The 14072-nt window shown below is 40.9% G+C and overlaps 2 protein-coding genes across 3 annotated transcripts in view; both read left to right on the top strand.

The window, feature by feature from the left end:
• The first annotated feature begins 1360 nt into the window (after positions 1-1360).
• Positions 1361-14072, top strand: part of LOC120427092 (sialin) — a 14305-nt gene continuing 1593 nt past the window's right edge. The window contains exons 1-3 of one of the 2 annotated variants that reach the window (XM_052708210.1): positions 1361-1496; positions 5570-5672; positions 13138-14042. In XM_052708210.1, coding sequence (XP_052564170.1) covers positions 5654-5672; positions 13138-14042 — 924 coding nt within the window. In that variant the 5' untranslated portion in view covers positions 1361-1496; positions 5570-5653. Of the gene's footprint in view, positions 1566-5569; positions 5673-13137; positions 14043-14072 lie in introns of both variants that reach the window. The other variant, XM_039591942.2, reaches the window with a different exon arrangement.
• LOC120427095 (adapter molecule Crk) overlaps positions 4715-14072 on the top strand; it is a 27357-nt gene continuing 17999 nt past the window's right edge. Inside the window, exon 1 of the mRNA XM_052708212.1 lies at positions 4715-4724. The gene's annotated coding sequence lies outside the window, so the exon portion shown is untranslated. The remainder of the gene's footprint in view (positions 4725-14072) is intronic.

Here is a 14072-nt window from a genome sequence, read left to right as displayed (position 1 = left end):
GAAGGAAGAGAAAGTATCAACAGATTTCTTTTTCAGGACCGAAATTGCTTCAGGAAAAAAAAAACAACAATGAAAATTCCATGTTATTGCGAATAGCTAGAGAACTGCTCCCAAGCACTTAGAAACGCAGTTTTTTTTAACTGCTCAAGCCGAACGGGCGTTAAGGGTTATGGCCACTTTTTCGTCAAAGTGTTTGTATAAACGATCGTGTACAACTCCGGGATATGGGTTTATTGCTTCTGGAATGGATGTGAGAGAATCAAGTAGAAGTTTACTCAAACGATTACAGAAACAAAGTGTCTTGACGGTGGTTTGAATATTAATTGTTTTAAGTGCGGTTCTAAAAATATTTGAATTTACAATGCTCATTTTATTTTAATTTACCGATTTTCAAAATTATTTACCGATAATCCGATAAGTAAAATCTTTAAAAAGTAATCATTTAAAACTCAAACAAATCTTTAATCATGGTTTCAAAATAAGTTAATTTTATTTACAAATTAATTTGCTAAATTATCCTCCAAAATTGCGCGCGCTTTACGCCGCACTATCTACGTAAGCAACGCCAAACTGCGCACATGGCATCGCAGTATGCTGCGCGAACTCTCTCATTTTTTGGCTCTCTCTCGCGCTCTCCGCGTTTGGCGGAAAATCCACGCAAGCAGATTGATCGCGTCGTCGTCGTCGCTGGGAGGAAAACACGCACCCAAGCGACGACGTCAAGAAGTTATTTTTTTAAGCAATGGGTGCTGGGATGGGGTGGCACTGTGAGAAAAAGTTTTTTGGTTTGTTCGATTTTTGTTAATTTATTCAAATCGGAATTAAATTCGTTTCAAACCATAAATAAAATATGTGAAGGCATTTAGTTTTTTTGAACAAAATTATTTTAACTGTGCTATCGAATCAGAACCCGACAGTTAATCGTGAATGAACGAATGGCCGGACGGAGAATGGTTCAATGATTAAGTGAGTTAACAATAAGTGGATCTTGTCGGTTGAAACGAGTTCTAACCGTACGCTAATTGTCAAGTTAATATTACTGAGCTGTCTCACAAATCATGCTGTCTTGTTAAATGTCTTGTTTATTTTTAATTAGTTCGGTACTTGTTTTGACCTTATTGAACAAGTTTTGTTATGTAATAAAATTCAGTAAGAACTCAATTTGAGAAGGTCAGCTCTCAAATCTTTTCGAAAAACCAAAAAAATGCCACCAAGAATAAGCATCTTTGCCGAAGAATCGAAGGAAATAAGAAACAAACAACCATGTATAAATACTCTCCCTCGTGCCGGACGGATCGGAGGGTTGGGTTTGGTGCCGGGCACGGAGGAAACGACGGAGTGTGGAAGTCGAGAGAGCATCGACGTCGACGTTGGCTGGTTTGTGAATTAACTTTTTAGCTCAGCTCAGTTCGCTACTCGCCGCCAACCAGTGTGGACGTGAAATTGTGAAAGGCTGCCGGGATTTTCGGAGAGAATCTAAGAAAAATTAAGCAACTGTGAGTGGAAGGAAGACATAGAAAAAAAAAGTGTTGATAACTCTGTGAGAGTGATTTTTAGTTTAAAGAGTGAGTAAAGTACTTTTTGGGGCCACTTGAATTATCGGAAAACAACGAAGACTGTGTTCAGTCTGGAGGCAAAGGCACACAAAGTGGGCATTGTCATATGTTTTAACTGCTTTTTAAGTATGTTCTGATTCTGAACTGCACACGCGACGCGTTTAAATATTTATAGAAATGTTAATACGTACGTTGCTGTTGGTGCAGAGTTTTGGTTGCGCGTTCTTACGTGTGAGGGGGGTTCAATCCGTCGTTTCGTTCTTCGTGGAAGCCACATGTGCGGTCGGTCTGTTTCTGAATGGTGGTTAGGCGCTTAAGCTGAATTGATTCAAGTGGCTTAAGCGCGTTATGTATGCATGAGTAAAACGTGGGTTTCTCCCCCGGCCGAAAAGTGCAGTCAACGGTGACGCATCAGTTCGATTTTCAAGAAGCTTTTTGACCTTGTGCCAAATTATCCTGCAAAGGTGTGAGCGTTTGGTGCAGCTGTCTTATAAGGAAAATAAAAATAAGCGAACAGAGAAAATGCTAAAAAGGCGCAAAGTTATGTACAAAAGTGTCTGGAAACGGGACCTTTAATCTTCTCGATGTGGTAATCGAGTACCGGCACCCGGTTTCCTAGAAAGTGGAAAGAGTGCTGTACCACACCTTTACCTTTCATTCTTTCATCTATTTCGCAACACGTTTTCAACGGCTGGCCAGCTGGAGTACAGTAGTCGAGCTCAATTGATGATCGACATCTGTTCCTTCCACGAGGTTGCATATATGAATGCACATAAAAAGAGAAAACCAGCTGAGGAAGCCGGGGGAACACTGACCTAACCCACCCCGGGACCGGGAATTTTCACGATCAAGGTTCGAGGTTGGTGCGCGGTAACGACGGTTGTAAAATTTACAGTCTATGGAGTCTGGTGTGCGAAGAATTTTAATTACTTGGGTTTTTTAAGACGAGAGAAATCTTCAGCAAATTATTTTCAAGAAAAGGAATTTTGGCAAAGTAATTAAAAGTATGAGGAACTGCTTTTAACCTCACATTAATCGGTCAAATGAGACGTGAGTTGATCCTGGAAAAGATGTTGCTTTATTGATGTTTTCTGTTTTGATGCTCAGTTGATAAACATGTTCGTTGATTTAGCGTGATTGAGCAGTTTCACGCGAAACGTGAACTCGTGGAAATAAATTGTTTTTCGCGTGATTTGATTCTCTTAGTTTTGATTAAAATCATGCAAATATTTTTCTTAGTGTAAAGCTGACAGTATAATTTAAACACGCTTACTACGACTCGAAATATCTGCTAAAGAGGTTTTTCGTAAATTTACCAGCAAGTTAAGTATTCCACATCATAGAACAAACTGCTCCAAAAAATCAAACTCAAATAAAACCCCCTTCTCAACCATCTCATAACCACGCACCACCTCCGAAACCAACAAAAACCCCAGAACAAGTCACGTGCTTCTTCGCAGAGAGCCGCATTCCTGCATGCAACAAGTTGCAGGCCAACATTCACACCTTGGCATCCCTCCACCTTGGTCTCCTTATGTAGTAGTACCTCTACCCTTACACGCCGTTGGTCCAAGTAGCCCGGCGCGTCCCGTCCGCGTCCCGAGATCTCGAGTCTCGACCTCGGCTGAACCCTCGCGCGCGGCATTTTACATAATTGAACCACTTTTCTCGCCGTGTCTCACGCCGTGATGATAAAGGATTGCTTTGATGGGGGAAGGTGGGGTAAAGTGGGCTCTTTTGAAGTTTGTGTTTGGTTTAGGCGAAGAAGGCCACGTGATTTGAAAACAATTTTTAAATTTTTTATCCGTTGTGTCCCGCTTAACCCCCCACAGGGGGCAACCTTTCTTCGCGATCGCCGGTGCACCGCGCCAGAAAAAAAGAGAAGAGATTGCTCGTAAACTTGATTTATCGTACCGGTCTATATTTAGCGTCCATCGCCGGATTTCAGTGTATTTATGTATACATAAAGAAGGAATTTGTATTTTAATTATCTCGTGTATCGACGACCAGCGCACAGATTCCCTGAGCCTTGGGGTTACATTTCCAGAGCGCGGCCAACCTCACCGCCATGGTCAGGTAGAAGGTTTCGCCGGTTCAACTTGAAAGGACGTTTTCTTGGAAATTGGCGCGCAAACACAACCCAAGAAGGGTTTCCACTCTTCTCTTCTCGATTCCATTCGAATCTGCGCTGCCGACCTCACCTCACTTACCGCAGAATCGCTCAACGCAATCTGGTCGGAACCAGTTTTCGGGGAATCACTCGCCCGTAACCTTCACCTTTCAAACCTCAACAAGACTTTGCCCAATCATCCGGATCTCGCAGTGTTCTTGGAAATGCGTTTTATCGGCTTTCTTCATTTCGGGGGCCCCCCTCTTCGGCGTCAGCTTAAGCTGCTGAAATCTCGATTTGGGAAGTCGTAAAAAGCCGGAATGTGGCGATCTCAGCGGATCACGAGACCGTTGGAAATACGCGCGCGAAAAATGATTCATTCGTAGCCTACTATGCGCAGCCGAAAAACGTGCTAATAATTCATGAATAATTCAACGATTATTTTTCGGCGTGCACGGCGTGAGGGTGGATATAGGGTAAGCTCGCAATTGTTGATCAAACTGGACGAAAAATGTTCAACTTTTCGCGATCAACAAACGTCCCCAAAATATGACTCACGAACATTTTCGAATGAATTTCAGTGTCTCCACATCGTCAAGCACGTAATTTCTAGACAATTCCAGACTTTGTCCAAGGGGTGGCGGGGGTGGGCAATAAATGCCGGTAGGATTGTCGGCGCCGCCACCAACGTGGTCTCGTGAATTGAGCCAAACATACCGGCAAGGTGTGTGTGGTATAAAAGTACAACCACGTCACATTTGTTTGACTTTACTCGTGGCAAACAGAGAGTTGGGGCGGTGGTGAAAATTGCATCGCTGTGGATTGCAGTAGGCGAATGGGGGCGTGAGGGACTCGTGCGCTCAAAAACGTGAGGGTGGAGATTAGGAACCGAATTTTGATGGTTTTTTGAAGGTTTTTTGTTGCTTTTGTCGCTATTAATGACAAGTTCATGGCAGGAAGTGAACTACCAACAGGCTAGCAGAAATCGTACAAATATATTTTCTAAATTTTACTTTAATTCAAATTTTGAAAAAAATATTTATTTTCGCGGGTTTCAATACCTTGAAACAGAAGAAGTTATTATGTTAGTTTATCAAAACAGTTTGGCAAGATGATGTCTTAAATGAAGTCACCACTAAATGTATCAAATTGAATCACCTGCTCAAATCATTTCCAGTTTGAACGCTAATAGATAAAGTAGTCATCACTTAGCACTGTGTTAAAAATATAGTATCAAATAATCCAATATAATTAACAATATCATGTTAATAGTCGTTTGACTCATCGCTCAAAAAGTCTAAATTTATTTGATAAGCTTCTCAAAACATGCCCTGTCATCTAACACGTGGCCCAATTCCCAGCCACGCAAAGTGTTGAAGAAGAGCCACGTGCGGCGCCCTCTAAAACTTGTTACTCACTTCAAAGCACCTAAAACAAACTGAAACGAATCTATTTTATACTGTGCGTGAAGAGTCTTCTCACCAACTCCAGCTCCAAACAGATCGACCGTTGTTGACCATTGACCCCACACGGGTTTGGCGTGGGGCAAGTGGCCTTCACGTTCAAGTGGAGGATCTACCCTGCCGAGTTCCTACCGCCAATTATCTTCAGCGCAAAAGATAAATGGGAGGAGATGAAGAGGAAATTGGATCGTTAACAAGTGGGAAACGGATTAGCTTTGCTTCTTTTTATATTTCGATTCGACGTCAATGTTTGCGAATTTCCAGCTTGATCACAGGTCCACGTTATCGAAATGTCCTTGGCATTCAATTTATCACTTTTGATAGGAGTAAACTGAGTAACTGCGTAGGGGTGCTTACATTACGGCACAACACGCCCTTTATTTACCAACCGACCAACCTCTAATCGATTTTTCGTTTTGTTTGTCTTTCTATTACAACAGCGTTTGGGCTTCCTCTGCAGACAGCCAGACAAGTGTCGAACTCGGAGAAGCTGAAGGTGAAGCGATTGTTTATCGATCTAGAGAATGACTACAGGTGCCAAAGGTAAGGGCGAAATAGGCTAAGCAAATTTAGAAAATACCTCATTTTGTGGAAGTTAAAAAACTCACTTTTCCAATTGAATTTAATCTTCAATTAAAAATGAGTCAAGAACTCAGGGACAAATCAGTTACATCCTCAATTCAATCACGATTATTTTTTAACAATCAAACTGATCGAAGATCTAAATATATCCTGTTCGTGAAGTCATCTCAAAAGTGCCAATTATCTTAACAATGGTAATCTGATTATAATTAACACTTATTTTGAAATGACACATCTTGATTTTAGAAGTTTTATGATGAAATCATTCACTTCAGTGCAGATTATTCTGGATTTATTCGTTCTATTCTCAACATTCATATGTAGGCAATCCAAGAAAGCCTTGTAATTCCAAATGTCTAAGGTAACAGCTCAATAACGGATCCTTGATTGTAAATATTTTAACAAATTGGCATGGCACGGGGACGCTTGGTTTCTGCTGTGAAAAAAATATTGCGTTGGCCTACTATTTCATATTGTTGAATTTAGAAATTGCCTACAAATGGCTAACAAAAATTAACAGTGCTGAAAAAGTAGTTTATGCAACAAGTTGCAAAAATAGCATTTTTTCAGCACGAGTCGTACATTTATCCAACGAGGTTTACCGAGTTGAATAAATACGACGAGTGTTGAAAAAATCAAGTTTTGCAGTTCCATACAACATTTTTTGCAATTTCGAAAAACACCCATTGAGTGAAATTTTAAGTCGAATTTTCATGTATTTCGTCAATAAATCGTTTAAATCAAAAAAAAATTGAAAAGTGTTACTTTTCAAAACAAGTGCTGAAAAGTTCAACTTTTCAGCACCCATTTCAGTGCTGAAAAGTAGAACTTTTCAGCATTTATTTTGAAAAGTGTTGCTATTCGATTCTGTTATTTTTGATACAGAAAAGTAGGCTATTTCGTCGTTCAAGAATGACAGGAAAAGTAAGTAGTTTCACGACGGAATTGCAAAAAGTTATTTTTTATCATTGTGCAACGTGTTCCATATACTACCAAATATTTTTTACATTGAATAGAAGTCCGCATTTGCATTTTCATGACGTCAGCAGACGTTCCCAGACCATTGACTAGCCTTCAACTTGCAGTGAACTTACGGCGAACAAAGAGAACCTCAAAATTGAATAATCCTACCTTCAAACGCCCGTTTTTTTTGCTTTCGTTTTTGCACTGCCTTCTGCAAATATAAACACGGTATTTCTAGACTTCCACCGTCATTCAGCAAAAGATTTTTTCTCTCTATTCTAGTCATCCCTCTTTACTCCCACGTAAAAAAAAGTTCCGACTGATGTCCATCTGTCCATCAAACCCACTTGACGTCGTCGTCGAGGAAAAACAAACGACGTCGGACGTAAATTTTCGGGTCCATCCTCCAAATTCAAGTGTCGAAAAATAAGTGTTTTCCCTCGCAAAGTACGTCAGCATGACCGGCCCACCTTACCCGAGTTGCACACTCATCGGCCGAGATTAGACCGCGATAACGCGATAATCTGAGAGAAAAAAAAATGGCAACCTGTCAATTTTTACGCGCGTAGCGCAGCAGGCCACGAACGCCCAAATAAACCGGTTGCGCATGGTAACTAGATTTTTTTTTCGGTGGACACCTTAATCTCGGAAGCACTCGCTGTGTTGTGAGAATAAATATTCATTTATGAGATTTGGGACCCGTCACGGATCAATCGCAAACCGTTGGCAACACCACGAAAGTGAAAGTGAACGAAATGTTCAGTCGGGAAACAAAATGATAAGACAGTACACGCTAAATTGACCTTGAAGGGGGGTTGTTTTAATTTGCAGACTGCGAATTACGATGCATATTTTGCGAATCAGGTTTGCGTTGGGGTGGGGTGCGATTTTGCATACGATTTGCATATCGTCGATTCACAGATATCTTGTGCGGAATGTGTGTGTTTTTTTTAGAATTTATATGCAGTTCACTGAACGAGTAACTGGTTATGGGCTAAATTTGCATTCACGAAAGTGCTGCTGGATGATTTGATCATCGATAAGGCAAAAAACGACTCAATTTCCGTCGCTATTAATAACCTGGATGGTTTTTGATTCCGAATTCCAGTTGGAACCAGTATTCAAAGGATTAACAGAGTGATGCCACATCAGCGTGAAATTGCATCATGTAGTTGATTACTTCTTGTAACAAGATTAAGAATTCTGGTTGATCTTTAGACGAACTTGAAAGCTCCAAATGTGTGAAATTGCATCCGTTTGCCACGTGCCCAACGCTTATCAAAGTGATTAGCACTAGTGTGGTAAATCCACCACTCTGTTTGATTTAGGTTATAGATTGTCCACATTACAAATTATCATCCCAGCATGCCACGAGTTGTGCGCCATGCCGCCGCCACCGCCGGTGACAATGACAACTTCCTGCCTGCTATGATCCATCGCCGCGCCGAGACAATTGAATGGCACATGAATTATCGTCTGTTATCTGTGTAGTACATCCGATACAGTGCCAACTTTGTTATGGTCGCGTCACGAGTGACAGCACAAATAATTAAAGTCGCATTTACTACAGAGGTAAATCCCTGCTCTTTGAATTCCGTGGTGCAATTGTCTGCCCAGAGCACTTTAGGGAGTACTTGCAATTGCAGTCTGCGACTTGTGTGCTTGGAATTAGAGAAAAAAATATGTTCAACCCACTTGAAGTTACATGATTCAAGTGACTCAAGGGTTGTTGTTTAGAGAGAGAAAAAACACTTCGCCGTTTACGAACGGCCTCTCCTGGGGGCTTGGCTGGGCGTACACAGCGTGCGCGTTGGATGACGTATGCGGCTTGATTGAATTATTTTGCTCTTTGCAATCAATCAACGCGACGAAACAAACAATATTCAAAGTTCAATTTATAGTTGAAAAACGCAGATTGCTTCGGTGACGTGTGCTACACGTTTCCGTGTAAACACAATGCTAAACAAGTTGGACGCAGTTTGTTTTGTAGGCGTCTAGTAGGCCACGTGATTCCAACTAGCTGTCCAGGGTCTGAGTTATTACGTCTGATTCAGCTACAATGTCATCTTGGATTGGTTATTGACACTTGGTTGCCAAGCAACTCGTGTTGATTTGAGGAATAATTTAAAATGACAAATGAAATAAATTTGAAGTCATAGAAAAGTTATGGTGAACTTTGCAACCGCAAGTGATCAACTCACTTTATATAAAACAAACCATTTGCTGATAACCTTATGATCCAAAGTTGCGTTTTGCCACGGTTCTTATCATCAACCCCCTGAACATCGTACGATGCTCCCATGGGTCACGATACACACTCGGGACGAGCCCCCATCATCCGTGGCAGTTCGTCTCTCATCAAACAGATAAATTTAAACGAGCTGGACACACCGCAAGAAGCTCAATTGAAATTCAATGTCACCGAATGATAAAGAACGCAGCAGGCACGTCGCAAAGCGCGAAACGCCCTTGTGCGCGCAGTATGTCATGGCGTGGGGGGCGCATTCAATCATTCATTGACCCGCATATGTATTTTTATACGAACCCAATCAAATCAATTTCGAGAACGTTCTTCGCGGCGGTCGCAGCAAGCGCTGACCGCGCACCGCTGGAGGCCGATAACGTTGGTAGCAGCTATTTTTGACTGTATTGTTAGTAAATGCACAGTTGTCCCATGTGAAATTTTGTAATTTTTGAGTTTTTTGGATCAAATTTTTTGTTGGTCATACTGATTATAAGACAAAAACAAAATTTGCCTTTTATTCTCTAGAATAAAAAAAAATAAAATCTGTCAAAAATTCAAAATGTGCTTTGTTCCGAAGTTAAAAAATTAATATTGACAAATATGTTATTGTGCGCAGTCTAAAAACTTAAAAAATAATAAAAGAAAAATTGTTACGTTTTTATTTACGACTCAAAATATCAGCCCTATCAAATTTGACCCACATGTTTTATTGCTCACGGCTAATGAAATAACTTCGAGAACGATTTTCGTCACAGCAAGCTAGTGGAACTATCAATGGCATGCTTGGATTGACTGTGTCCAACGACAAAAAAAGTAGAACTCAATTGGAGAGCTCACGATGTTAATTGACCTGCGGCGAGCCGTTAACTGGGAATTTGTTTTCCGTTTAATCGAATTGAGTGAGCTGTTTCGTTGGTTCGGAGCGACAAAACAAGTGATTCTGAAGTGATGAATATTGTTAAAAGTCACTGCTTGATTTCAGTTCTGAAATATTGCTTGTTTTGTGACGCCATTGAAATGATACAAATCTACAAGATTGCTTCAATTGTCCACAATAAGCTTAATCTGCTTTTTTTGTTGCTAATCTTTTTTATGGGTTTTCATGATTTTGTCTACTGTTTTAGACACAACCATAACATTTGTTTTTGAAACGATGTTCAGCCTTATTATTCGGAGCGATGAACATGGGTACTTTCCGGGTGTGATGCTCAGTTCAATGTTATGATTGCTTGTTTTGAAAACAGCTGAGAAGATTGTACTTTGCTTTTATTTGTAAACTTTGGTGGAAAATGATAACAGCAAAACACTTCGTGGCAAAGTTCAATCTACCATGTGCTCTTGATTGTTAGTCCCGGTCACACATAGTAGGCTATGTTAAGACTGAAATGTTTTTATTCAAAGATGTTTGGTTTGCTGATTTTACCCATTTCTAAATACATTTTTACTTAGGTATTTTAATGTGCAGTTCATATTCTGTTATTTAAGAGTTTGGATAGAAAAAAATGTAAATTTAAATTTATTACTTAAACCTAATTGACTTATCGCACCCTCCTTTATTTGCAAAGTGATACCCACTAGAGCTCGCATACCTCAATCAACAGCAATATGCACCAATTGACTTACTTAGTAGCTCGATGGTGCATGCAAATGAATGCAACAGGTCCTCAAAACGCCCTGATTAGGGACGACGTGCCTTCTGCCGCCGTTGTGAAAGGCACAATTTTCCCCACACAAACTCTCTCTCTCTCTTTCTCTTTCGCTCCCTCCTACTAAATTGCCCTTTCATTAGTCGTAGTCGCAGTATGCGACGCAGAGAGGAAAAAAATATGTGCCATCTTTGATTGCTTTGTGCAACGCAACTCCTCTATTATAGTGTGCGGTGACATAGTTTTCTCCTGGCCTGCTACACATGTGACGCGCCTGCTTTGATGAATGACCAACAGCGCCCGTGTAATTTCACCGTTGCGACATTCCAATCTCTCGAGCTTTGACGTGTGCGTGTTTGACCTTAACGTTTCCGGGGAACCGCTTTTTTTTCGTTTGTTTGAAAAAATGCCGAAATTTTCCTCACAGCGTGATGACTGATAAGGTTGTCTGTTTTTAGCGCGCATCCCAAGATTATATTTACACAACATGTATTCATTGCTTTTGCTGTTGATGAGGGGTTCGGGGGTTGCAGACCTGGCGCCAGGTCATCGCCAACGTCAACCAAGTGGGAATAACGGCTGGTCGTAAAAACGTAGCTGTCCTACTGACAAGAGTACTGACGATTTGGATTTCTCTAGAACTCAACAATTGAAGCGAAAATCGAATTTGTCGTTTTGGATGACAAATGGATAACATTTACGTTGGCCACTTATGCGATTATCGGTAATCGCCTTTGTCCCCCCGTGGCGGTGGTTCCGGTGGTCATAACTTTGGCACAAAGTTGCTAAATTTAGTCTCACGAAAGCGTTAGAATTTGAGAAAATGGGTGTGCGGATGCTGCCGACGGAGATGAACTTTGGGCGAGAAATTTATGTGTGAACGATACTTACGTGCGATATTAGTACAATGGACGCTTATGTAAGGTGGATGCAACTCGATATTTCTGGAATCAATTAAGAAGATTGGCATGACAATAGTGTCAGAGCTGACTGTGTGAATTGAACATTGAGTGAATATCTAGAGTTTTTTTGAAAAGGTCCTATAAACAAAATTTGCAATTTTTGCTTTTTGGGTGTTTTTAGAACCGCCTTGAGTCAGGTGTATTCAAAAACACCCAAAAAGCAAAAAGTGAAAATTTTGTTTATAGGACCTTTTCAAAAAAATCTCGAGATATGAAGTTGACATCGTTCAAACTACATTTTTAAATTGAATTTAAAGAAAAGCGAATCGTTTTGGTTGGTTGGAATTAGCAATGAAGGAGCCTATGGCTTATGACTGCACAACACTAGTCTTCCTCTTTACAAAAATGTCTATCCATCTTTCTTTCTATGCTAACTTGTCGCAAGTGTCTTTTTGACTAAATTGAGTCTAGATCAGATATGTTTTTGTCATACGTTGCAAATGCGTCAAAGTAGTCGTGTTTTTATTTGAGACCTGGGTGATGAATAGAGAGAATGCGTAACGTGATTTTCGAATGATCCCAATTTGTTTACATCTACAAAGGAGGAGGTTGTTCAAGCACAAGCATGACTTTTTTCTTACTGGTAAATGAGCTGTTTTATAATCAGTAGTGTGTGTTTTATTTTGTCTAGTTTTTGACATTTTTTGCTGCAAAATTGTCGCGATTCGATCGCTTAGAAGAGATTTTTCTTTTCTACGGGTGACGAAGATCTGCGGCGAGAGTGTAATTCTGCGATGTCGCAAATAAATTCCCTGGCTGATTTTGGAATCCTGCAGCTCTTCCTGATCCAACGAAAAAACATCGCTAATTCTAACGAACAGAAAGGATTTTCACTAAACCAGGTTTTCAAACGGAATCAAACAATAGAGACAGCTTTTGGATGGATACAACCGCATCGACTCCATAAACAACTTCCATTCATAATTATTAAAAAATACGATCTCGCCTTCAACTTTTATAAGGTCTCTTGACTTCAACCACAGGTTCTCAAAAGCCACAAATTTTTCATTCTTGCAAAAAAAAAAAACAATTTTTAATGATCGATCACAATACTCTCTACTTTTGGCGAACAGTAAATTGGTTCTACTTTGACAGTTCAAAATTGAGGCCGTTTTGCGAACCACTTTTCAGCACCCAGTTTGAGACATGCCTACTGTATTACTTTTTTTTTATTAATGCTTTTAACTCAGGAAACTAAATTCAACCAATTTCGATGAAGTTTACAAAAAAAAGGGTTAAACAAAACATGTTTGTTATTGATTGCATTGCGTGATATATTTTTTTCGAAAAAAAAAAGTTTCAAAATGCAAGTTGATTCTTTATCTTTGTATGATCGTTTAATGAGGTTCAATAACAGCAGCTTAAGGGCTAAGGTTAAGATTTTAAGTTTTTTTCAGTAAAATTAAAATTTCGCAAAAATGATACATTTTTTGTGGAAAATCTACTCGACATCTTGTAGCAAATATTCATACGCATTTTCTGTCCAAATATGAGCTTGATTGGTTAAGTCCAGCTTGAGTTTTTATCTTTTTAGTAAGTAGTTGAACATTGAAAATTGTTTTTAAATAGCATTGAGTAAAATGTCATTTTAATTTTTCTCTCCCATTCAGGATGGCTAACGTGTCGCCAAGTGCTGAACATCATGGTCATATTCGGCTTCATGCTGAACTATGCGCTGCGAGTCAACTTTACCATTGCGATCGTGGTGATGGCCAAAACGTTGAAAAATCTTACGGAGGGCGCCGGCGGTGACGATCTGGGCAACGGAACGGCCCTGGCTTTGTCCGGGGTGACTTCGACCACCGAGGAAAGCGTAATTGCCGAAGAGGACAAATTCGAGTGGGATGCCTACCAGCAGAACCTGATGCTGGGAAGCTTCTTCTGGGGTTACGTGCTGACGGAACTTCCGGGAGGTCGTCTGGCGGAGATCATTGGAGGACGGCGCGTGTTCGGATACAGCATGCTGTTCGCTAGTGTACTAACCTTGCTTACTCCCATAGCTGCCTACACCAATTATATTGCGGTTGTTATATTGCGAGCCGTTCTAGGATTCTTCCTGGGAGCGTCCTGGCCAGCGATTCACCCGCTGACTGCAGTCTGGATTCCGCCCATGGACAGATCCAAGTTTATTGCCAACATGATGGCATCGTCGCTGGGTGCGGCCATTACCATGCCAATCTGCGGCTATCTGATCGCCACGATCGGCTGGCAGTCCGTGTTCTACTTCACCGGAGGATTAGCCCTGCTGTGGTCGATCACCTGGTTCTTGGTGGTCTTTGAAACCCCGGCTTCTCACCCTCGTATCACGGCTGAAGAACGTAACGAGATCGAAACCGCCATCGGCGCCGGTTCCAAGGCTAAGAAGCCCACGTACGTGCCCTGGAAGTCGATCATTACCTCGCCTCCGGTCTGGGCTATCATCCTGACTCACGGTGCCTCGGTGTTTGGTTTCTTCACCGTAGTCAACCAACTGCCCACCTACATGAAGTACATCCTGAACTTTAACATCAAGGAGGTTTGTAGACTTTGAGATCTTCATAGTCCC

This window comes from Culex pipiens, chromosome 2, assembly GCF_016801865.2.
Source record: "Culex pipiens pallens isolate TS chromosome 2, TS_CPP_V2, whole genome shotgun sequence".
Classification (NCBI taxonomy): Eukaryota; Metazoa; Arthropoda; class Insecta; order Diptera; family Culicidae; genus Culex; species Culex pipiens.
This window is presented reverse-complemented; position numbering and strand designations above follow the sequence as displayed.